Raw genomic sequence first — 24576 nt, forward strand, 5'->3', positions numbered from 1 at the left:
GTAAGAAAATTTTTTGTCACTATTCAGTTTTTCCTAAGTGAATACTTTTAGAGCATAACAGGCACATACATTAATATTTTCTGAAGTCTCTGATGTTTTACTTATTTGCCCTAAAGAATAGTACTTCTCAGACTTCAGTGTGCTTGCAAATCCCCTACAGGACATTATAAAATTGCAGCCTCCTATTCAGTAGGTCCAGAGTACGACCTGAGAGTCTGCATTTCAAAAGCTCTCAAAATGATGCTGATCCTGACTAGACCACGTAGTGAAACAACTATAGGGAGCAACATCAGAAGTTATTTAAATATTTTTGTAGCATCTAGCTTTAAAATAACTAAATCTGAATAGCAGGATAATTATGCCCTTTTGTTGAATAGAGAGATGGCAATAGCATCTGCTTTGTAAATGATTAAGTATTATAAAAATAGATCCTCTCTTTTAGCTGTTATTTGCAATTATTCTTCTAGATCATGGAGATTTACTTGGTAGTTGTCCCGATGATGAGGCTCTCACTCCAAGTGATGAATGTATGGATGGGATATTGGATGAATCTTTACTTGAAACCTGTCCCATTCAGTCACCATTACAAGTTTTTGCAGGAATGGGTGGACTGGCTCTTATTGCAGAAAGATTACCCATGCTATATCCAGAAGTAATTCAACAGGTAAGATAAGATTCCCAATTAATTATTCACGGCAAAGACCTGTTTTTTTGTTTAGGTTTAACTTAACCTTTGGAAGTACCCTTTCCCTTAAAATCTTTGAGTATTGTATAAATCTTTCAAAGCTCAGCCTATATGGAGCTTTCTAAGAATTCAGTTCAGTCGCTCAGTTGTGTCCGACTCTTTGCCATGCCGTGGGCTGCAGCACACCAGGCCTACCTGTCCATCACCAACTCCTGAAATCTACCCAAACTCATGTCCATTGAGTCGGTGATACCATCCGACAACCATCTCATCCTCTGTCATCCCCTTCTCCTCCTGCCCTCAATCTTTCTCAGCATCAGGGTCTTTTCAGATGAGTCAGTTCTTCACATAAGGTAGCCAAAGTATTATAGTTTCAGCTTTAATATCAGTCCTTCCAATGAATATTCAGGACTGATTTCCTTTATTTATTTATTTATTTTTTTTGATTTCCTTTAGGATGCAATGTAAACCAAGCACATTTGCCAGGGTCATCACAATAGTGTTTTTGTTTTTATGCTACTTAAGATGTGATATTAATTATAGATGAAAGTGAAAGTGAAGTCGCTCAGTTGTGTCCAACTCTTTGGGACCCCATGGACTTTAGCCTACCAGGCTTCTCCATCCATGGGATTCTCCAGGCACGAGTACTGGAGTGGGTTGCAATTTCCTTCTCCAGGGGATCTTCCCGACCCAGGGATTGAACCCGGGTCTCCCACATTCCAGGCAGACGCTTTAACCTCTGAGCCACCAAGGAAGCCCCTAATTGTAGATACTACTAGAAAATAGGGGAGTGAGATAATAGTATATACTTCTACCCAAATACACTATGTCTATGTCTTTTTGCTTCACTTTTATTTCTTTTTAAGTGCCATTTCTATTTAAGTCATTTTTAAAACTTTAACTTCTTCCCCTGTCTGTTAATGTTACTGTCATTGAGGGGTGTACTTTAAATGTCCTTTTATTAAATGAAGGAAGTGTGTGATGCATGGAGAGTTGTAAATAGGATGTTCTTTATTTTTGTTGATTGAGGTAGGGAAATTATTCTCTGTAATTTTATCTACTTTGTGTGTGTGTGTACAAGTTTATGTATGTATTAGTTTCCTAGGGCTGCTATAACAAAGTACCACAAACCGGGTGGCTTAAAACAACAGAAATTTAATTTTCTTACAGGTCAGCAGGCTGTAAGTCTGAAATCAAGGTGTCACCAGAGCCATGCTCATGTTGAAGGCTCTAGGGGAGAATCCTTCCTTACCTCTTCTTAGTTTCTGATTATTGCTGACAGTTAAGGGCATTCATGGAGAAGGCAATGGCACCCCACTCCAGTACTCTTGCCTGGCAAATCCCATGGACAGAGGAGCCTGGTAGGCTGCAGTCCATGGGGTCGATAAGAGTCGGACATGACTGAGAGACTTCACTTTCTCTTTTCACTTTCATGCATTGGAGAAGGAAATGGCAACCCACTCCAGTGTTCTTGCCTGGAGAATCCCAGGGACGGGGAAGCCTGGTGGGCTCCTGTCTCTGGGGTCACACAGAGTCGGACACAACTGAAGTGACTTAGCATAGCATAACAAGGGCATTCATTGCCCTCTAACTACAGCACTCCAGTTCTGCCTGCATTTTTACATGGCTGTCTTCCTTTTCTTTATCTGTATCTCCTGCCCCTTATAAAAACACTGTTCATTGGATTTGAGGTCCACCCTAAGCCAGTATGACCTCATCTGTTAATTGATTACATCTGCAAAGACCCTGTTTTCAAATAAGTTCACATTCACAGGTGCTGGGGGTTAGGACTTGAGCATATCTTTGGGAGGATACAGTTAAACCCACAATAATACCTATTTAGATAAATGGTTATTACTTCTATTCAAAGAACTTATGGTATTTTTATTTTTTAATATAATCAGGATATAAGATGACTGTCACAGAAAAATATGAGTAAAATTTCATTGCTTTTTAAAAATTGTAATGATATAGCTAAAAGTTTGAAATGGAAAAAACTCCAACATTCTCAGGATTATTGTTGCTCAGTGAAAATGACTTTCCTAGTTCAGTATTCAGTATGGTTCATTACAGTGATTGGAGACCAAGTTCTGCTATAATAAATAGCCAAAAGAGTGAAAGTGACTTTAGAATTGAATATTTGTCATGGAAGAATTTTGAGGAGCATGATATAAATTGCCTTGAACAGACGATTAGTAGAAATATGCATGGTAAAGCCTTGTCCAGTGAGAGCCCAGAAGAAAATGAGGATCATGATAGAGAGAACCTATATATCATAGTGAAGTGAAGTGAAGTCGCTCAGTCGTGTCCGACTCTTTGCGACCCCATGGACTGTAGCCTGCCAGGCTCCTCCGTCCATGGGATTTTCCAGGCAAGAGTGCTGGAGTGGATTGCCATTTCCCTCTCCAGGAGATCTTCCCAACCCAGTGATTGAACCCTGGTCTCCTGCATTGTAGGCAGATGTTTTACCATCTGAGCCACAAGGAAAGTGTCATAGAGAATACCTAAATTGGGTTAAGCAGATTGTTGGTATAAATATGGATGTTAAAAGTACTAGTGGTGTAGTTTAGTAGGAAATGAGGAAAATGTTATTGGAAACTGGAGGAAAGGAGACTCCATGTCTTTTAGTGATAGAAATCTTAGCATGTTTGTGTCCTGTATGTGAAAAGCAGGACTTGTAAGTGATGAACTTGGATATTCAGCTGAATTTCCAACCTAAGTGTGAAATTACCTGTTTTCTTCTTGGTACTAATAGTAAAATGTGAGAGGAAAAAGATAAATTGAGAGAAGATGCTAAAATTAGAGATACGCTATCAGAAAAGCATGCTCTGGAGAGAAAGCCAAGGATGTGGCTTTCAGTGTTTACTGGTGCCTCAGATAAATCAAGGCACAATAGCAACCCACTCCAGTACTCTTGCCTGGAAAATCCCATGGACGGAGGAGCCTGGCAGGCTACAGTCCATGGGGTCGCAAAGAGTCGGACACAACTGAGCAACTTCACTTTCACTTTTCACTTTCATGCATTGGAGAAGGAAATGGTAACCCACTCCATTGTTCTTTCCTAGAGTCTGGTGGGCTGCCGTCTGTGGGGTGGCACAGAGTCCGACACGACTGAAGCGACTTAGGAGCAGCAGCAGCAGTATAGTCAGTCACATACAGAGCTTTGTGAAGAGATCAGTCATGGATCCCCTCAGTCATCTAACCCTGAGCCAGGAATGAAGAAAATTGTGTGACAGTGCTAGCATAGTAAAAGAGGGAGATGTGATGATGAAAGCAGAGGTTCAAATGAAGCAGCTGAAAGCCAAGGAATATGAATGGTCTCTCAGTTTCAGTTCAGTCGCTCAGTCGTGTCCGACTCTGTGGGACTCCATGAATCGCAGCACACCAGGCCTCCCTGTCCATCTCCAACTCCCGGAGTTCACTCAAACTCACATCCATCAAGTCGGTGATGCCATCCAGCCATCTGATCCTCTGTCGTCCCCTTCTCCTCCTGCCCCCAGTACCTCCCAGCATCAGAGTCTTTTCCAATGAGTCAACTCTGCATGAAGTGGCCCAAGTATCGGAGTTTCAGCTTTAGCATCGTTCCTTCCAAAGAACACTCAGGACTGATCTCCTTTAGAATGGACTGGTTGGATCTCCTTGCAGTCCAAGGGACTCTCAAGAGTCTTTTCCAACACCACAGTTCAAAAGCATCAATTCTTTGGCGCTCAGCTTTCTTCACAGTCCCAACTCTCACATCCATACACGACTACTGGAAAAACCATACCCTTGACTAGACGGACCTTTGTTGGCAAAGTAATGTCTCTGCTTTTGAATATGCTATCTAGGTTGGTCATAACTTTCCTTCCAAAGAGTAAGTGTCTTTAACTCCATGGCTGCAATCACCATCTACAGTGATTTTGGAGCCCCCCAAAATAAAGTCTGACACTGTTTCCACCGTTTCCCCATCTATTTCCCATGAAGTGATGGGACCGGATGCCATGATCTTCGTTTTCTGAATGTTGAGCTTTAAGCCAACTTTTTCACTCTCCTCTTTCACTTTCATCAAGAGGCTTTTTAGTTCCTCTTCACTTTCTGCCGTAAAGGTGGTATCTTCTGCATATCTGAGGTTATTGATATTTCTCCCAGGAATCTTGATTCCAGCTTGTGCTTCTTCCAGCCCAGTATTTCTCATGATGTACTCTGCATATAAGTTAAATAAGCAGGATGACAATATTACAGCCTTGACATATTCCTTTTCCTATTTGGAACCAGTCTGTTGTTCCACGTCCAGTTCTAACTGTTGCTTCCTGACTGTTGCTTAAGAAACCTGCTTCCTGAGGTTTCTCAAGAGGCAGGTCAGGTGGTCTGGTATTGCCATCTCTTTCAGAATTTTCCACAGTTTATTGTGATCCACACAGTCAAAGGCTTTGGCATAGTCAATAAAGCAGAAATAGATGTTTTTCTGGAACTCTCTTGCTTTTTCCATGATCCAGCAGATGTTGGCAATTTGATCTCTGGTTCCTCTGCCTTTTCTAAAACCAGCTTGAACATCTGGAAGTTCACGGTTCACGTATTGCTGAAGCCTGGCTTGGAGAATTTTGAGCATTACTTTACTAACGTGAGATGAGTGCAATTGTGTGGTAGATTGAGCATTCTTTGGCCTTGCCTTTCTTTGAGATTGCAATGAAAACTGACCTTTTCTAGTCCTGTGGCCACTGCTGAGTTTTCCTAATTTGCTGGCATATTGAGTGCAGCACTTTCACAGCATCATCTTTCAGGATTTGAAATAGCTCAACTGGAATTCCATCACCTCCACTAGCTTTGTTTGTAGTGATGCTTCCTGAGACCCACTTGACTTCACATTCCAGGATATCTGGCTCTAGGTGAGTGATCGCACTATCGTGATTATCTTGGTCGTGAAGATCTTTTTGTAGAGTTCGTCTGTGTATTCTTGCCACCTCTTCTTAATATCTTCTGCTTCTGTTAGGTCCATATCATTTCTGTCCTTTATCGAGCCCATCTTTGCATGAAATGTTCCCTTGGTATCTCTATAATTTTCTTGAAGAGATCTGTAGTCTTTCCCATTCTGTTGTTTTCCTCTAATTCTTTGCATTGGTCACTGAGGAAGGCTTTCTTATCTCTCCTTGATATTCTTTGGAACTCTGCATTCAGATGCTTGTATCTTTCCTTTTCTCCTTTGCTTGAATGGTCTCTAGTAGATGGAAAACACAAGGAACTGACACTCCCCGAGAGCCTCCAGAAAGAGCATCGGATACTTAGGATCCAAAGCTTTGATTCCAGCTCCATAAGATTCTTAGATTTCTGACCTTTAAATCTTTCAGATAATAAATTTGTGTTGTTTTAAGTCAGTAAGTTTGTGGTGATGTGTTACAGCAAAACATATAGAAAATGAATACAGATTTTGGTGTGTACTCTTTTTATGATGTTTTTATCTTGTTTTCGGAGAAGGCAATGGCACCCCACTCCAGTACTCTTGCTTGGAAAATCCCATGGACGGAGGAGCCTGTTAGGCTGCAATCCATGGCGTCGCTAAGAGTCGGACACGACTGAGCGACTCCACTTTCACTCTTCACTTTCATGCATTGGAGAAGGAAATGGCAACCCACTCCAGTGTTCTTGCCTGGAGAATCCCAGGGATGGGGGAGCCTGGTGGGCTGCTCTCTATGGGGTCGCACAGAGTCGGACACGACTGAAGTGACTTAGCATAGCATATCTTGTTTTGGCATCAGGGCAATACTGTCTTATAGAATGGGTTGGAAAATGTCTAATATTTCATATAAGGAACTGTTAGATGGGCTTTTCAATAGATTAAACACTTAAAAGATTACAAAATATTAGTAGAGAAGCTATGTCAAAAGAAATAATCCAGACTGAAGCACAGAATGTGTAAGGAATGAAAAGAACATGACAGCTATATGGACATGTAGCTAGAAGTGAAAAATTCTAATGTGTATTTATGGTCATAGAAAAAGAGTGAATTGAAACAAGGACAGAAACAATACTGAAAGGAAGAAAATTTTCCAAAACTGATAAAAAAACCTCAATCCGAAATTCAAGAAGCCCTCTACACCCCAAGTAGGATATTCATGCCTAAGAACATCTATGATAAACTACTTAAAAACAAGAGAAAAGTTTAAAACCAGCCAAAAAGCAGTAAACCCATTTCTTTCAAAACAGTAACAATAATTCTGGCAAGTAACCTTTCATCAGACACCTTTGGAGCCAGGGAATTACTTCTTTGAAATGTAAAAAAAAAAAAAATCTGCCATCCTAGAATTTTATACCCAATGAAGAAGATTTTGGACATTTTCCTCAACCACCACTACTCTTTCCATAAAAGGTAAATTAATAATATAGAATAGTCGGTTTATGATGAACTCTCCTTATATATTAAGTCTGCACAGACTATCTTTAAAAGAAAAGAAGAGAAAGCAATTGTTTAAAGGCTCTTGAGAGTGACCAAAAGTAGGCACCTGTTGGAGAGGATTTAAACATGAAGAGAATAAAACCACATTGGGTGAGATTAATCTTCTGAGACTACTCCTCAGTCTCAGTGGGGTGAGATGATAGAACTCATGCAAAAGCTATAGAGGAGTTTGGTTCTTCCATTCTGGCTGGAGATTAAAAGAGGGGAAATTCAGGAAGAAGGGACTCATAGATGGGGTACTCCAAATTCTGCACGGGAAGTTTTGCACAACTACAGCTGGCTCCTGAATACTTAGGGTTCGTGAGAGAAAACTGGAAGGCTGAACAAACTGTCCAGACATGTCAGTGTCTGTCCAGCATAAAAGAGACAGAATTTGTAATTCTATTCCTTCCAAGTTAGAGGTAAAAATCTTCAGCTTTTCTATTGAAATTTCAAATGAGTCACACATTAAAGAGTATAGATGACATCCCGGTAATCAGAGACTCACTTGAAAAATAATGGTAAAACTACAATAGACTTTAATAAATTTATAAAAGCTCCATGAGTTTAAGATTGACCCACAAGTAATTTAACTGTTTTCTAATACAAAACTAAAGCATTTTTTAATATAAAACTGACCCACTAGTAATTTGACCATTTTCTAAAATAAAACTAAACTCTTAATTATAAAAGTAAACTTGTCAATAATGTATGATGTATAATTAAAAAACAGACAGACATGGAAAGAAAGAAGAAAATATTACCTGTGGTTAACAATAAAATAAGTCAGTGAACAGCTCTTACTCACATTTTGCCAGTTGCCCCACTAATGTTCTGAAGAAGGAAAAGAAAAAAAATCACTTTCTTTGGCATGGTTTGAGGAAGATTGTGGTCATAGATTCAATTCAGGATCATATTGATATATTGCATTTAGTTGTCTCTTTAGTCTCCTTTAACCTGTAACAACTACATTATCTTTGTTTTTCATGACCATGACACATAGAAAAGTTCAGGCTAGAAAACTTATCTATATATGTAGTCGTATATATGTATGTCTTGACTTGATGTTCAGTTGCTTCAGTCATGTCCAACTCCTTCCGACCCTATGGACTGTAGCCCACCAGGCTCACCTGTCCATGGGATTCTCCAGGCAAGAATACTGGAGTGGTTGCCATGCCCCATGTCTCCTGTGTCTCCTGCATTGCAGGCAAATTCTTCACCCATGAGCCACCTGGGAAGCTCGGTCACATATATATGTGTCTATACATGTTTTCCCTAGATTTGTTTGCTTATAGAGCATGGAGTCAGACTGCCTTGGGCAGTGTGTACATACCTGTGTCCCATGTCTGCTTTGTAAAGTATCATTTCCACTAAAAGAAATCAGTGCCCCTTGGAAAAATTCTAGGATTCGGGCAGAGAATATAAAAGTTGAGCGTAGATACAGAAGTCTGCTTTAAGAGGGTTCCACTGACCAAGCCTGATTCTACTTGGTCATGAGATAAAATGATAGTAACAGATTATTACTTGCAGAGTAACTTTAGAATTAATTAACAATTAAATTAATAAATGAATGAATAAATAGATGAAGAAGAAGGAAATGTTTTTGTGTACAGTTCACTGCCAACCAATAAATGTAGAATTCATGAAAGAAAGAAAACACCATTTGGCAGCTACTGTAATTGTTATTTCTTCCAAACATTATATAAATGCTAACTCTAATGATCAAAGTTGAGTTGGAAACAAGGAATTTATGTAGTCTCAAAAACTCTGTCTATAGATACTTAACTAATTACAAAGGAGAAAATAGTAACTTTTAGGGTAGAAATACTTGGCACAACTTATGGTATCCTGTAACTCATTTTTAAAAACATGTCCTTTTATTGATTTAAAAACATTTTTTTATTTCAAATTTGAGTTTAGTTGATAGTTTCAGGTGTACACCAAAGTGATTCAGCTATACATACTTAATTGATTTTTATATTCTTATATTTTAAAGAGATCATTTGAATTCATGCCTTTACTTTGAACCTGATGTTGAAACATACAGATAGCCAAACAAAATTGTTTTTACTTTAGGTGAGTGCTCCGGTTGTAACATCTACCACTCAGGAAAAACCAAAGGATAGTGATCAGTTTGAATGGGTGACTATTGAACAATCAGGGGAATTAGTTTATGAAGCGCCAGAAACCATTGCGGCCGAACCTCCACCTATCAAGTCAGCAGTACAGACCATGTCTCCCATACCTGCCCATTCTTTGGCTGCTTTTGGATTATTTCTTCGGCTTCCGGGTTATGCTGAAGTGCTACTGAAAGAGAGAAAACACGCCCAGTGCCTTCTTCGCTTGGTTTTGGGAGTTACAGATGATGGAGAAGGAAGTAAGTGTTGAGTGTTACTAATAAAATTTGATGTAGGTGGGTTGTGTGAAATTAATTCAGTTGTGCTTACAAAATTGCTGGTCATCTTTGGAGGCATTTAAAGATGAAGGAGATATTTAGATCCTGCCATCAAGTAGCTAATGTGCTACAGTAATAGCAATGAGGAATGTCTATACACATATAGACTTAACAAGTTATAAAAGCCTTGAGAGAAGTACAGTATTATGGAGACTTACAAGTGTGAGATTATTTTCTTATGAATAAAACAGCATTATAGTTTTTAGTGGACCCTTGAAGGAAATCATCAGTTGTAGACTGAGAATGGTTATTTCAGAAAGAAGGACTGCTTTGAGCAGTGTTTATGTGCTCATGTTATATGAGAGGGAGATAAAATTTGCATAAAGCAGCACAGAGAACTCATTTAAAAAGCTGTTATTGATAACAGATCATGGAAAAGACCTTAAGAAGGTCTTCTTAAGACCTTCGGATTTTATTCTGAATAACAAACAATTAAGATTTATTTAAAATATGTTAAGTGATGTAGTGATGTGATGAGAATCTTTTTAAAGAATTTTTCTGTCAATCTGGTAAAAATATTTAGATGAAGGAGAACAGAATGAAGAAAATGTAATAATAATCTATTTTATAATATAATGATATTAGAGAATAATAACAGAAAGCCATGATGGTTATTTCCATTGGGCTGACAGTTTTGTTAATAGCAGGAAACAAAGAAAAATCATAGGGTGGTAGCCTGGCAAGTATATTTTCATTTGGTTTACCTCTAGTTCTTCAGGGAATGACCATTACATTTGAGAATCAGAATTTTTTTTCATGTTATTTTAAAATCACGTGGTTTTGATTAGAGGTGATGTCTTTCACATACTATTTAGAGAGTATGCAGTGTTAAACCCTGTACAACAAAGTACATATAATCCAATAAAATTATATGAATTTATTCATGAATCCTTTAACTTGGAAGCTATCAAGTATTATGTATGTACTTTTTTGTGTGTGTTTTCATATTGATGGAATTCTTCAAAAATGTTGACATAATTTTAAATGTGTTCATAACTATTATTAAATTACAGTGTCTCTGTACTAAATACATCCTGGTTGCTTATTTTCAGATATAAATTATGTATACTTATTTTAATACATCAGAAATTTCTAATTGCTTGAGCTAAGTTTTTTAAGTATCTAGAGTGTAAGAACCATGGTAATTTAGGACTCTTACTATGAGACAGTAGGTATAACCCTAAACTGAAAAGGAAAAGAATTGTCTTAAGGCATTTCAAACTATTTCTAGTGAATAAACAGTAATGTCTATTAAAAAGCATGATTTTGATATATCTTTTTGCGGTGGTTGTTTCATCTGCCATTCATGTAGAAGTGTTTTTTTGTTTGTTTTGTTTTACATTTAACACTCTGTAGCTAGAACATAGTAGAAAACTTTATTGCAAACAAAACGAAATTCTTTCACTCTTGCATTCATGGTTGAAACTACTTCCAGGGCAAGACTTTCATACTCTTGTAAGGAAGCTTTAATGCTGCATTTTTAGTTCTTAGTTTTTAGTTTAAAATTTTAGATTATAATAATTTTGACATAGTCTATAACAAGTATCATATGAGTATATTTCAACTTTCTTTTGGAGTTTATATATTTGATGTCTTTTTGGACACTTATTAAATATTAAGTATTTAATTTCATTTGTGGTATTTTTTGTGGCTTTTTAATAAATATGATAAAATTTTATATTGTCATTATAAATTTGTGAGCTTCTGTGTTGTTCATTATTGTGGTTTTAAATATTTTTTAATTTTGAGTTCTCTTCTTTTAATCTAGGTCATATCTTGCAATCTCCATCAGCCAATGTGCTCCCAACCCTTCCTTTCCATGTCCTTCGTAGCTTGTTTAGCACCACGCCTTTGACAACTGATGATGGTGTGCTTCTTCGGAGGATGGCTTTGGAGATTGGGGCACTCCACCTCATTCTTGTCTGTCTGTCTGCTCTGAGCCACCATGCCCCACGAGTTCCAAACTCTAGCCTCAATCAGACAGAGGTAGGTTCAGTTTTTCTTTAGATCATGAAAAATTGTTAGATTCATGGAGTACAGGCATAGTTTTTTCTGAAGTAATTAGTATTTCAGAGGCTGGGGAACACAGTTTGTTTTGTTTTGATTTTTTTTTTTTTTTGCCCCTAAAACAAATAAACAAAAAGGTTATTTAAAAGAGGATAAAATGAATTGTTCTTTTCTTTCTTAGGCTCTTTCAGAAAGCCTTAAGTTAATCCATCTACTTAAACAAAAAAGATGTTATAGCTTAAAAAGCTTTTCCATTTACCAGGATACACTGAATTTATACTGTGATCCCTTTTCCTTTTTGAAGGTTCTAGTCAGTACAGTAAGGTTCTAGTCAGTATATAAGACAAGAAAAATAAGAAAGAAAAAGTGACCCTGATTCTCTTGAGATGATTTGATTGTTATTTATAGAAATTCCAAAAATAAATAATGGCATAAGTGAGTTTAATGAGGATATAATTTCCAGTTTCAATATATAAAAATAAGTCATTTCTGTATTCCAGCAACAAACATAAAAAGAGCTTTTTAAAGATGTCCTTTAGAATAGCATCAAAAATAGGAAATATCTAGAAATAAATATGAAAAATATATGTAAGACCTCTCATCATAAAATATATAAAACTTTGTAAACAGATACTTATTAATTAGACTTTAATAAACTGAAGTCTCTGTCCATGTTTACCTCTCATGAAGTAGAAAATACAACATTTCATTAGTATTTCTTCCCAAATTGATTCTTTTTCTTTTTTTTTCGCTCAGTTTACAGCATGTGGGATCTTAGTTCCCTGACTAGAGATAGGACCCATTGCCCCTGCATTGGGAGCATGGAGTCTTAACCATTGGACCAGGGAAGTCCCACCAAATTGATTTTTAAGTTTGATGGAACTCCAGGTTTGTTTTGGAGGAAATTGACAAGCTGATTGTAAAATTCATTCAGAAACTCAAAGGGTCAAGGATAGCCAGAACATTTTCAAATAAGAACAATATATCTAGTAGTCTCATATTTTGAAACTTACTGTTAAGCTATGATATTTACAGAAGGTTAGATTGAAGCCCAGCAGACAGTAGAGACATCTACATATATGGTTTTCTGATATTATGACAGAGGTGACTCTGGAACAAAATGGTGATAGGGTCAGTTAAATATTCATATGGAACAAAAATCTTTAGACCCTACTATGCTCTAAATGCAAACGTTAATTCTAAATGGATGGTGAATCTAAATATATATAGTATTGTTCAACATATAACAATACTGTTTTACCAAAAAAAGTAAGAGATACCTTATGATCGATCAATTCCAGAATTTAAGAGAGTAAAAGGGCAAGCCACAGAATGGGAGGCTATATTTGTATATATCTGATAAAGGACTTATATCCAGAATATTTAAAGAGCTTCCAAAATTTCCAAAAGGAACTCAAACCAATTTTCTATAACAACCTAGAAGAGTGGCGTGGGGAAGGAGGTGGGAGAGAGGTTTAAGAGGGAGGGGACATATGTACATCTACGGCTGATTCATATTGGTGTTTGACAGAAACCAACACAATATTGTAAAGCAATTATCCTTCAATTAAAAATAATTAAGTGTAATTATTAAAAATAATTCCCGAAGGAAAAAGCTGACAATGGGATAGAAAATACCAGATGAAAGCTTGAATGGGTACTTCACCAGAAGAGGCAAAGTAAATATTCAGCAAATGTGAAAAGTTGATCTATTGCTTTAGTTACCAGAGAATTACAAGTGAAAACCTTTAGTACTGAGTACACATCAATCACACTGTGTAAGATTTCAAAATTGTCCCACCATACTTGTAAAAATTGTAAAGACAACAGAATTTAATACAATAAGTAATGTAAAAAACAGTAGAGTGGGCAAATAAGCTGTAATATATTATGTAATAGAATACTAGAAGGTGATGAAAGCAAACAGCTATAGCCAACTACATATAACAGAACTGATGAGTTTTATAATCACAGCTAACAAGCTGGATATAAAGAAGTATATGCATCATGATTCCACTTACATAATGTTAAAAATAAAAATAAGTTATAGTGATTAGAGTTTCGTGTTTAGGTTGTAAAGTTATAAAGAAAAGAATGGAAGTCATGAGTAGAAAAATCAGGATTATAATTAGTTTTGTAGAGGAATGTGGGTATGAGGGAACAAGGACAGTTCCTTGCATGCAGTGGTTTAATTCTTGACCTTCATGGTTAAGTTGTTTTCAGTTCATTAAGCTTTACATACTTGTTTTGTGTTCTTACTGTAAATATGTTATACTTTACATTTAGAAATGTTTTTTTAAAAAATAAATAGCTGTTTTTTTCAATAACCCTAATTATTCTAGTGGTAACAGTTTATTTTATAACATGTGAAAGATGGAATTATTCAGTCATAGATTCATCCAACTCTCCAGATCAATTTATGAAAGTATTGTTTGTACATAATATTCTTTGTTAAAATGTTCCTATTAAAATACTTGCAAAGTACCCTTGAAATTAATACTTAAATGCAAATATTTTAATGAAAATTCTTTAAAGGAGGATTCTTATTACAGAATTAATTTTATAGTCAACAGTAATCATAATTGACCTTTACTGAGTTTGAGGTTATATTAATAAACCAGTGGTTCTCAGTCTTTTTTTTTTTAATTTCTCTACAACATTCATGTTTTTAATATGTCCTCTATCCCCAAAAGAAATTTTTCTGCACATCATATTCTGAACAAAAAAGAAATTGAGAAGTACTCCTTCTAGAAATAGAAGCAGACTTTCTTGCTATGATTGAAAACATATGATAACCATTACAGAGTCATCGTAGAAGATCTGGCTCATGTCTCTCTATTCCTTTCTCTGCTTTCTCTGTTTAATTTTGAGTCATTGACTCTTTAGACCCTTAGATGCTTTACTCAATCTATTCCTGATAGATTATTTTAAATACTGATAAAAATTTCTCGTATTTATTCTTAAATATAAGCGTTTGCTCCCCATTTCTCCCTCCCCCTAACTTGATAACTACCACTTTGCATTCTGCTTTAAGTACTCTGGATATTTCATAAAAATGGAATCATTCAATATGTTACAGTCATACCTTTTGTAACATTGCTTGCTGCTTTGAATTAGCATATTGTTTTTGAGACTCATCCATGTAGCATGAATCAGTACTTAGTTATCTGTTATGGCTGAATAATATTCCATTGTATATATATGCCACAGTTTGTTTATCTGTATAACCATTGATGGGCTTTTGGGCTGACTTTTTGACTGTTGTGAATGAATGGTCTTACTATGAACATTAGTGTAATATATTTGAATATCAGTTTGGTTTTTTTTTTCCCCCTTTGGATATATATACACCTAGGAGTGGAATTGCTGGGTCTTACTGTAATTCTTTGCTAAGTTTTTTAAGGAATTGCCAAACTATTTTCCATAGCAGCTAAACTATTTAAAATTCTACTGGTAATTTGAGGATAAATAAAAGCAAATAGTAATAATTCTTTTCTTTTTGTTATAAGCCACAGGTATCAAGCTCTCATAACCCTGCGTCAACAGAAGAACAGCAGCTCTATTGGGCCAAAGGAACTGGGTTTGGAACAGGCTCTACAGCTTCTGGATGGGATGTGGAGCAAGCCTTAACCAAGCAGAGGCTGGAAGAGGAGCATGTTACCTGCCTCCTGCAGGTATGGTTGTAAAGTTGATATTGTCAGTGATAATAGTTCATCTTTTTGTGTGTGTCTGTGTTGATTTTTAAGTTACATTGGCCTTATCCTCAGCTACTGAGGATGAAAAATAAAAGTTCATTTTTTTATGAACTTTTTCATGAATTTCATTTCATTTATTTTAATGAAAAATAAAGTTCATTTTTAAAATGAAAAAACATTCTCCCTGCCCTCAGTACATTTAATATGCTAGATAAAGATTGCTCTTTGGTGCTTGCAACTCTGCATTCTTCCCTCTTAGCCTCTTCACTGAGAGGAAGGTGACAAAGGCGAAGTTGTCCAATAACAGGAGTGTACCACATCTGCTTTCTTCCTGTCAGCTTCTCATCTAAACCACTATATCTGGACTCTCTCTTTTTTTAAAAAATTTATATACACCCTTGTTTCTCACATTGTGTTGTGTTTTCTAGAAATGGGCAAGGTGATCTAATTTATAAAGTTTTTCATGCAGAAATGAGAAAAGTAGGTTTGTAAAGATTAGCTTTTATTCCTGCATCAACTAGTTGACTAAAATTAGGGTTTTGTTTTTTATTTTTCCGAGCATTAGTTAAATCTTTGAGCATTATTTTTGTAGTTCTAGAATAAGCTTATTTTCATATAGACGCATAAGATTCCATCACCCTCAACTATAAATTGAACCTACTTAGTAAAATAAATAAATCGGAGAAGGAAATGGCAACCCACTCCAGTACTCTTGCCTGGAAAATCCCATGGACAGAGGAGCCTGGTAGGCTACCGTCCATGGGGTCGCTAAGAGTCGGACACGACTGAGCGACTTCACTTTCACTTTTCACTTTCATGCACTGGAGAAGGAAATGGCAACCCACTCCAGCGTTCTTTCAAGTTGCAACTAAGCTTTTAAGTTCATGTTCTTAGGTGGATTGCTTCTATATGTCTGATCATAGCACTGTACATCATCATGAGAAATATATCCTCTTGAAAATGTAAAGGAAAAAAGTCTCATTTTTAATACCTGTATTATGAAGCATTGATCAAGTTGAAAATATATGCTCTTCATATTCAGATTGAACATCTAACATAAAATATGAGATTTTAAATTTGTGAAGCTAAAACTCAGTTTTAAATCCAAGGATTTTTATTTTTAGGTTCTTGCAAGTTATATAAATCCTGCAAGTGGTGCTGTAAATGGAGAAGCTCAGTCATCTCACGAGAGTAGAGGACAGAACAGTAATGCCCTTCCTTCTGTACTTCTAGAGCTTCTCAGTCAGTCCTGCCTCATCCCTGCCATGTCATCTTATCTACGAAATGATTCAGGTAAATCACATTGTAACTAGTCCTTTACAGTATCTTAATGGATGAGTACTTTTGTCTACTTATTTATCATTATCACTTTAAATAATAAGGTTCATTTTTTTCGTTTAATAACCTATAACTGAAAATTATAGGGTAAAGGCTAGCAGCTTCATGACAATACTGTGATCCAAACATGGTTAATTGAATTTCTGTGTGTTTTTAACGTTTAAAACATTAGAATGTTTTAAACATTAGAATTGCAGACCATAGTGTTTTGAAGAAAGGCAGACAGATAAACTATACAAATCTGTAGATACTTGACAATGAGTATTAGTTTTTACAAATTCAATTATGAAAGTACCTTAGGTAGATACTTTGCAATATTCAACTGATTATCAACTGAAATTGCTCTTTTATTTCTTTGGTTGTGGAATTATCTTCCAAGAAATGTATCCTTTTCTTAAGTAGAATAGAAAGTTTGTTTTATTTAAACTCAGTTACATACAGGGATTGCCAAGGAAAATAAGCAGTTGGCATCTCCTCATTTTAACTAAGATATTTATTTATTCACTTTTTTAAAGTATCTGCTCTTCTTGTATTTGCTTTTATTCGTATTCTTAGTCATGAAAATAGACATACATTCAGTTAGATTATTAAAGAAGAATAGGTAAGGAAAGCAATGGGAATGAATCTTGAAGTCTGTTTTGATGCTTGGTAGCAGTTTAAATGCAAGTAGATGATGGAAAATGTACTTGTATTTGAGAAGGGATTACTGCCGCTATTCTTCACCTTCAAAAAATTATTGTGCTTCCAAACACAATATTTCTGGGACTTCCCTGGCAGTCCAGTGGTTAAACCCTGCACATCCCAATGCAAGGAGTGTGGGTTCGATCCCTAGTAGGGGAACTAAGATCCTACAAAGCTCCTGGTGCAGCAAAAATTAAAAAACAAACAAAACACACACACCATTTCCCAGCCTACCTCAAACTTCTTATAAAAATATTGGTGTTATGTTGAATTGGTATTTTTAGATTGAGCTGTTAGATACATTAGATTTGTCTCTCTTGAAAAAATAGATATCAAATGTACAATATATATTTTGATAAAGTAAAGCATTTGGCGCTGTAAACACTTAAGTACTTCAGATTGGTGCCAAAATTTAATAGTAAATCATTTAGCAAAACTGAACAGAGTAAGATAAGGTTTCTCTTTATCTCCTTTCTCGTTGTTAAAATATTAATCCTTTCACTTTCAAACTGTATGAAACTGTATGACCTCTCAGAAATTTTTAATTTTGTCTTGTTCTGATATTCAGTCTTTGTGTAACACTGGGCTTTTATCTTTATGGTTTAGAGTCCAAAGAGAAATCTGGTATTACTTTTATTGTTTAAAATAATCTATTCAAGTAGGTGCACTTTCTGGTAAGTGTGTATTTTAATAAATAAGCTGTGATTCTGGTCAATATATGGAAGTATCACAAATTAAATATTCTGTCTTTGGAACTATTTTAGAAATTTAATGTTTGACTTTCCTTTGTGATTATTTTCCCACGGTAGAGAAATTTAGATATATGCTTGAATCTGGTACTGTGTCCAGTGGTATAATTTTAATTGATAGATTTATACTTGAATGTGGTTGCAAAAATAATCTTGAAATTAGATTTTAAGATATATAAATATAAAATAATGAACTAAGTTAAGTATGTCATTAGATAATTGTCAGAACACCTCGTAAATTATGTTTTTAGTAATCAAAATTTTTTGGAGTTTGGGATATATTCTGATCCATCAGTTCAGTTCTGTTGCTCAGTCCTGTCCGACTCTTTGCAACTCCATTGACTGCAGCACGGCAGGCTTCCCTGTCCATCACCAACTCCCAGAGCTTACTCAAACTCATGTCTATCAAGTCAGTGATGCAATACAACCATCTCATCCTCTGTCGTCCCCTCCTCCTCCCTCCTTCAGCCTTTTCCAGCATCAAGGTCTTTTCGAATGAGTCAGTTCTTTGTATCAGGTGGCCAAAGGATTGGAGTTTCAGCTTCAGCATCAGTCCTTTCAATGAACATTCAGGACTGATTTCCTTTAGGACGGACTGGTTGGTTCTCCTTGCAGTGCAAGGGACTCTCAAGTCTTCTCCAACACCACAGTTCAAAAGCATCAATTCTTCGGCGCTCAACTTTCTTTATAGTCCAACTCTCATATGCATACATGACTACTGGAAAAACCATAGCCTTGACTAGATGGACCTTTGTTGGCAAAGTAATATCTCTGCTTTTTAATATGCTGTCTAGGTTGATCATACGTTTTCTTCCAAGGAGCAAGCGTTTTTTAATTTCATGGCTGCAGTCACCATCTGCTGTGATTTTGGAGCCCCAAAAAATAAAGTCTGTCACTGTTTCCATTGTTTCCCCATCTGTTTGCCATGAAATGATTGGACTGGATGCCATGATCTTAGTTTTCTGAATGTTGAGTTTTAAGCCAACTTTTTCACTCACCTCTCTCACTTTCATCAAGAGTCTCTTTAGTTCTTCACTTTCTGCCATAAGGGTGGTGCCATCTGCATATCTGAGGTTATTGATATTTCACCCTACAATCTTGATTCTAGCTTGTGCTTCATCCAGCCCGGCATTTCTCATGATGTACTCTGCATATAAGTTCAGTAAGCAGGGTGACAGTACACAGCCTTTACGTACTCCTTTCCTGATTTGGAACCAGTCTGTTGTTCCATGTCTAGTTCTAACTGTTGCTTCCTAACCTGCATACAGATTTCTCAGGAGGCAGGTCCGATGGTCTGATATTCCCATTTCTATAAAAATTTTCCACAGTATGTTGTGATCCACCCAATCAAATGCTTTGGTGTAGTCAATAAAGCAGCAGCAGACACAACTGAGCGACTTCACTTTCACTTTTCACTTTTGTGCATTGAAGAAGGAAATGGCAACCCACTCCAGTGTTCTTGCCTGGAGAATCCCAGGGACGGGGGAGCCTGGTGGGCTGCCATCTATGGGGTCGCACAGAGTCAGACGCAACTGAAGAGACTTAGCAGCAGCAGCAGCAGCAGATGTTTTTCTGGAACTCTGTTGCTTTTTTGATGATCCAGCAGATGTTGGCAATTTGATCTCTGGTTCCTCTGCCTTTTCTAAATCTAGTTTGAACATCTGGAAGTTCTTGGTTCCTGTACTATTGAATCCTGGCTTTGAGAATTTTTACTAGCCTGTGAGATGAGTGCAGTTGTTCGTTAGTTTAAACATTCTGATCCGTAGTTTTGACAAGCATGGTATATTATTTATGTATGCCCATGTATAATATTCTAAATAAAAATTATTTATTTCAGGGATATATAGCTTTACTGCTTATGTAAATTACCAATTTTGGTTAAAATGTTAATTTTTAAAGTGACATTTTAATATCTGAACAAATAAACTTCTTGGAACTTAGTAAAATTTTTATTTTATAAAATTAGTCTTAAGTCCATTTTCCAGTTTTGTCATTGGTCTGTAGAATATTACTTTTGACCATTTGGGGGTTTGGGATAAGGAAGAGCATCCAATATAGAATCTTTTATTTCATTCAATTGTCATATCTTTGTTCTCCTTTAATCTGGAAACTTTACCAACTTTTCTTTGTCTTTCATGATATTGATGACATTTTATAGACTATTTTATCACGTATCTAGCAAGTTGTTTTTTAAGTGTGAGAGCAGTGCTAATAATTTTGTGTAAGGCATTGTATTCAAGAAATGGCTCGCTTATGTTGCTAGCATATAGTACACAAAAACACAAGCCTAGTGTAATAGGCTCTTTCGAAAGCCACCCTGAACTATAGTTTGCCCTTGGAGATTATTTCCAGGACCCTCCACCAAAACCAAAACCTTTCTGCTTTATTCTGTGAATGTGTGATGTATTCTTATCAAGCTTACCAGTTCACTCTGGCAGGCGAGATGAAACTTTTCATATGATCTAAGATTTTTATTTTCTCTTAAAAACATAGCACTTTATGTTCCCTCTTAGCCTTTGAGATGTTTCTTTGACCACTTAATTGCTTTTTAGGAGCCCCTTCCCACCGCCCACCCCAAAGAAACAAAAGGGTGCACAAAAGACAAGAAGTGAAGGAGGGAGAGGCTAACAGTGCTCAGTAACAACCTTGTGCTGGTCAACTATATGTAACAGATTTAGTAACTTTTTAAGTAGAATTTGTGCAGATTTTACCTTCAAAGAACTTAATTCAAAAAGCTGAATCTATAAAATAGTTGTTAGAATTATAAAACAGTAAATTTGAAGCCACAGTTTAGTTGGTAAGTGAAACAAAAAGTGGTTTATATGTTTGTATTAGACTCTTATCTCTGCTGCTGCTACTGCTAAGTCGCTTCAGTCGTGTCCGACTCTGTGCGACCCACCAGGCTCCCCCGTCCCTGGGATTCTCCAGGCAAGAACACTGGAGTGGGTTGCCATTTCCTTCTCCAATGGATGAAAGTGAAAAGTGAAAGTGAAGTCTCTCAGTCGTGTCTGACTCTTAGCGACCCCATGGACTGCAGCCTACCAGGCTCCTCTGTCCATGGGATTTTCCAGGCAAAAGTACTGGAGTGGGTTGCCATTACCTTCTCCATTATCTCTAGTATCATTTTTTTTTAAAGGAATGATAAAAGCTTCTAAAGAGAGAAAGTAGTTATTTTTATGAGACTTTTTTACTAGATAGGAAGATCCTCATATGAAGTATGTGTTCATTTTAGTTTCTCCTCCCCATATTTTGACTTCCTTTCATTGTAGTCATGTTATTTTGAAAATTGCTTGTAAACAATGATATACAAGGACCATTTTTCCTCCAGCTGCCGTTTTATATATTCGTGCTATTGAGTAAGACGTCAGTTACCCCACTGGCCACTAGATGGCGGTCTCATTTCATTGCCAGAAATATAGCTCAGTTTAGTCCCTAGATCCTGTAGGACTCTTTGCGACCCCATGGATTGCAGTATGCCAGGTCTCCCTGTCCATCATCAACTCCAGGAGCTTATGCAAACTCATGTCCACTGAGTCGGTGATGCCATCCTCTGTCATCCCCTTCTCCTATCTTCAATCATTCCCAGCATCAGGGTCTTTTCAGGTGAGTCAGTTCTTTGCATCAGGTGGCTAAAGGATTGGAGTTTCAGCTTCACCATCAGCCCTTCCAGTGAATATTCAGGACTGATTTCCTTTAGGATGGACTAGTTAGATCTCCTTGCAGTTCAAGGGACTCTCAAGAGTCTTCTCCAACACCACAGTTCAAAAGCATCAATTCGTCAGCGCTCAGCTTTCTTTATGGTCCAGCTCACATCCTTACATGACTACTGGAAAAACCAAAGCTTTGACTAGATGGACCTTTGTTGGCAAAGTAATGTTTCTGCTTTTTAATACGTTGTCTAGGTTGATCATAGGTTTTCTTCCAAGGAACAAGCGTCTTAATTTCATGGCTACAGTCACCATCTGCAGTGATTTTGGAGCCCCCCAAAATAAAGTCTTATCACTGTTTCCATTATTTCCCCATCTGTGTGACGTGAAGTGATGGGACCAGATGCCATTATCTTAGTTTTCTGATTGTTGAGTTTTAAGCCAACTTTTTCACCCTCGGCTTTCACTTTCATCAAGAGGCTCTTTACTTATTCACTTTCTGCCATAAAGGTGGTGTCATCTGCATATTTGAGGTTATTGATATTTTTCCCTGCAGTCTTGATTCCAGCTTGTGCTTCATCTAGTCCAGAATTTCTCATAATGTATTTTGCATGTAAGTTAAATAAGAAATACTTTACAGTGTGTGAAAATAAGAAATAGCAGGTGAAGTGTTAGAATCTGTCTCATTCCCATTTTGGAAAATGAGATGTTCCTATTTTTAGAAAACAGCACCACTGGGCGCATTAAATTACTTGCCACTAATATAGTAGAACATAGTAGAATATAGTAGAACATTCCAGGAATGTTATCAAGTGTTACAAAATCTTTGCCTTTTTAGTGTTTGTTTCATAGTGTCATAATAGGAAGGGGCAAATGAAATAAAGAGAAATGTATTCAGTTGCCCAAGTTTAAGTGTTTACCCATAATATGGCCATTATTACTAAACTCACATATTTTCAAATTTTAAAAATGATATAAATAGATTTTTATCAGTACGGAACAGAAAAATGAGTAGACCTGACATGTTAGAGGAAGATCAGAATGAGAAGAGGCACTGTTGCTGCTGCTGAGTCGCTTCAGTCGTGTCCGACTATGTGCGACCCCATAGACGGCAGCTTACTAGGCTCCCCCGTCCCTGGGATCTTCCAGGCAAGAACACTGGAGTGGGTTGCCATTTCCTTCTCCAATGCATGAAAGTGAAAAGTGAAAGTCAAGTCCCTCAGTTGTGTCCGAGTCTGTGCGATCCTACAGACGACAGCCCACCAGGTCTTGGCTGAGTGATGGTATGTGCTAGTATTAAAATTTCATCATTTTCATTTTATTGGTTTCGTAGTTTTGTAACTAAGTGTAATGGGACAAAACCCATTACAGAAGACTTTGTTACACCATCTGATTTTCCTCACACTGGATTAAAAGTTACTGTATCTTATTTTAGAATATTTCCTCTAAAATTCAGTATTTAAATTAATTTTATGAGAGAATAAGTTAATTTTGTTGCTATGCAAATGTGTTAAATATGACCACATTCTTTATATCCAAAAATTATTACTAAGTTTGTTGTATTTTGTTTACTCCAACTCTTTTGTGACCCCATGGACTGTAGCCTGCCAGACTTCTATGTCCATGGGATTTCCCAGGCAAGAATACTAAAAAGTTACATAGGAATAAATGTACAGTTGGAACTGTAACTATTTTTCCATGATTATCTTTTAAGATATGCATGCTAGTCATGTAACTTGTAGGGATATTGATTGCACATAGTTATGGATTAAGTTTTAGTATTCAGTCACTTGAAAGGATTTTTATTTTACAGAGAAATAAGTTAAGGATAACTTAACTAAATATTTGAATAATTTATTTTTTAATTCTCACATTAGTTTTTGTGTCTACTCAAATGAACATTCTGTAAACAAATGTTACATTCCTAGATTGTATTGAGGTTTTTATGCTTTAGGTGAGCCTCTCATTTTGTATTTCTGAAGTTGATTAGACAAATAAAATCAGCATACGCTGAAAAACATCAGAAAAGAACAAGATGTTTTTCTGGGTAGTTAGTATTTATTTTCTATGTGATCTTACTGCTTACCTACTAATGGATTAACATAAAGCATGCATTTCTTTTGCAATTTTCAATGTAAATCCAAATGAAGACAGTGATGTTGAAATGTTCAGCATTTATTGATGCTGAATAAAACTTTATTTTCCTATATATTTTGCTGGTTAGCTTTCCCATGTCAAAAAAATTTCCTTTTCCTATATTATGTAGGTTATTAGAAACTTAAAGTGAACATAAATGTAAAAGCATTTTGAATGAAAATGATATTCAGTATGTAGTTTTAGAATAATGTCTGTTGCATCATTGTTTTTGTGTCTTATTTCAGTTACTGTTTCTTGTATGCTTTCTGGAATCCAGAAATAAATCTTTATTGTCCATATAGCCACTGCTGATCCTGGAATAAGGCACCCTGGGTGCTGCCCTACGGGCCAGGCACTTGCCCTGGAATGTTATAATTTTCTGAAAATATTCTTCTAAAGGTTATCCTTAAAAACAAATTTTTTAAAGCTGTATTTTGTCTTGAATGGAACCCAAGAAAGAGACTTGTCAGAGTGTGATAAAGATATACAGAAAAACAATTACCAAGAGGTTAAGTGCTATTGCATGGGGGACCTCAGTTTGATCCCCAGGTCAGGAAGATACCCTGGAGAAGGGAATGGCAACCCATTCAGTGTTCTTGCCTGGAGAATACCATGGATAGAGGAGCCTGGCAGGCTAAAGTCCGCGTGTCACAAAGAGTCGGACCCAACTGAGCGACTTTCACTTTCTAAGTACTATCCCGATAATCCTAACATGGTCAAGACAGATTCTTCTTTTTCTTCTTCCTCTTCTTGTTTCTTTACATCTTTTGCTAT

The 24576-nt window shown here is 36.4% G+C and overlaps 1 protein-coding gene across 9 annotated transcripts in view; it reads left to right on the forward strand.

The window, feature by feature from the left end:
* BIRC6 (baculoviral IAP repeat containing 6) overlaps nucleotides 1–24576 on the forward strand; it is a 213305-nt gene that overhangs the window by 143004 nt on the left and 45725 nt on the right. For all 9 annotated transcript variants that reach the window (XR_011569131.1, XM_070798081.1, XM_070798080.1 and 6 more), the window contains 5 exons: nucleotides 468–664; nucleotides 9171–9471; nucleotides 11318–11535; nucleotides 15066–15230; nucleotides 16376–16544. Coding sequence is in view for 8 of the 9 variants with exons in the window: in XM_070798081.1 (XP_070654182.1) it covers nucleotides 468–664; nucleotides 9171–9471; nucleotides 11318–11535; nucleotides 15066–15230; nucleotides 16376–16544 (1050 nt within the window). In the remaining variant the exon portion in view is untranslated. The remainder of the gene's footprint in view (nucleotides 1–467; nucleotides 665–9170; nucleotides 9472–11317; nucleotides 11536–15065; nucleotides 15231–16375; nucleotides 16545–24576) is intronic.

The sequence above is a fragment of the Bos indicus genome, chromosome 11 (assembly GCF_029378745.1).
Source record: "Bos indicus isolate NIAB-ARS_2022 breed Sahiwal x Tharparkar chromosome 11, NIAB-ARS_B.indTharparkar_mat_pri_1.0, whole genome shotgun sequence".
Classification (NCBI taxonomy): domain Eukaryota; kingdom Metazoa; phylum Chordata; class Mammalia; order Artiodactyla; family Bovidae; genus Bos; species Bos indicus.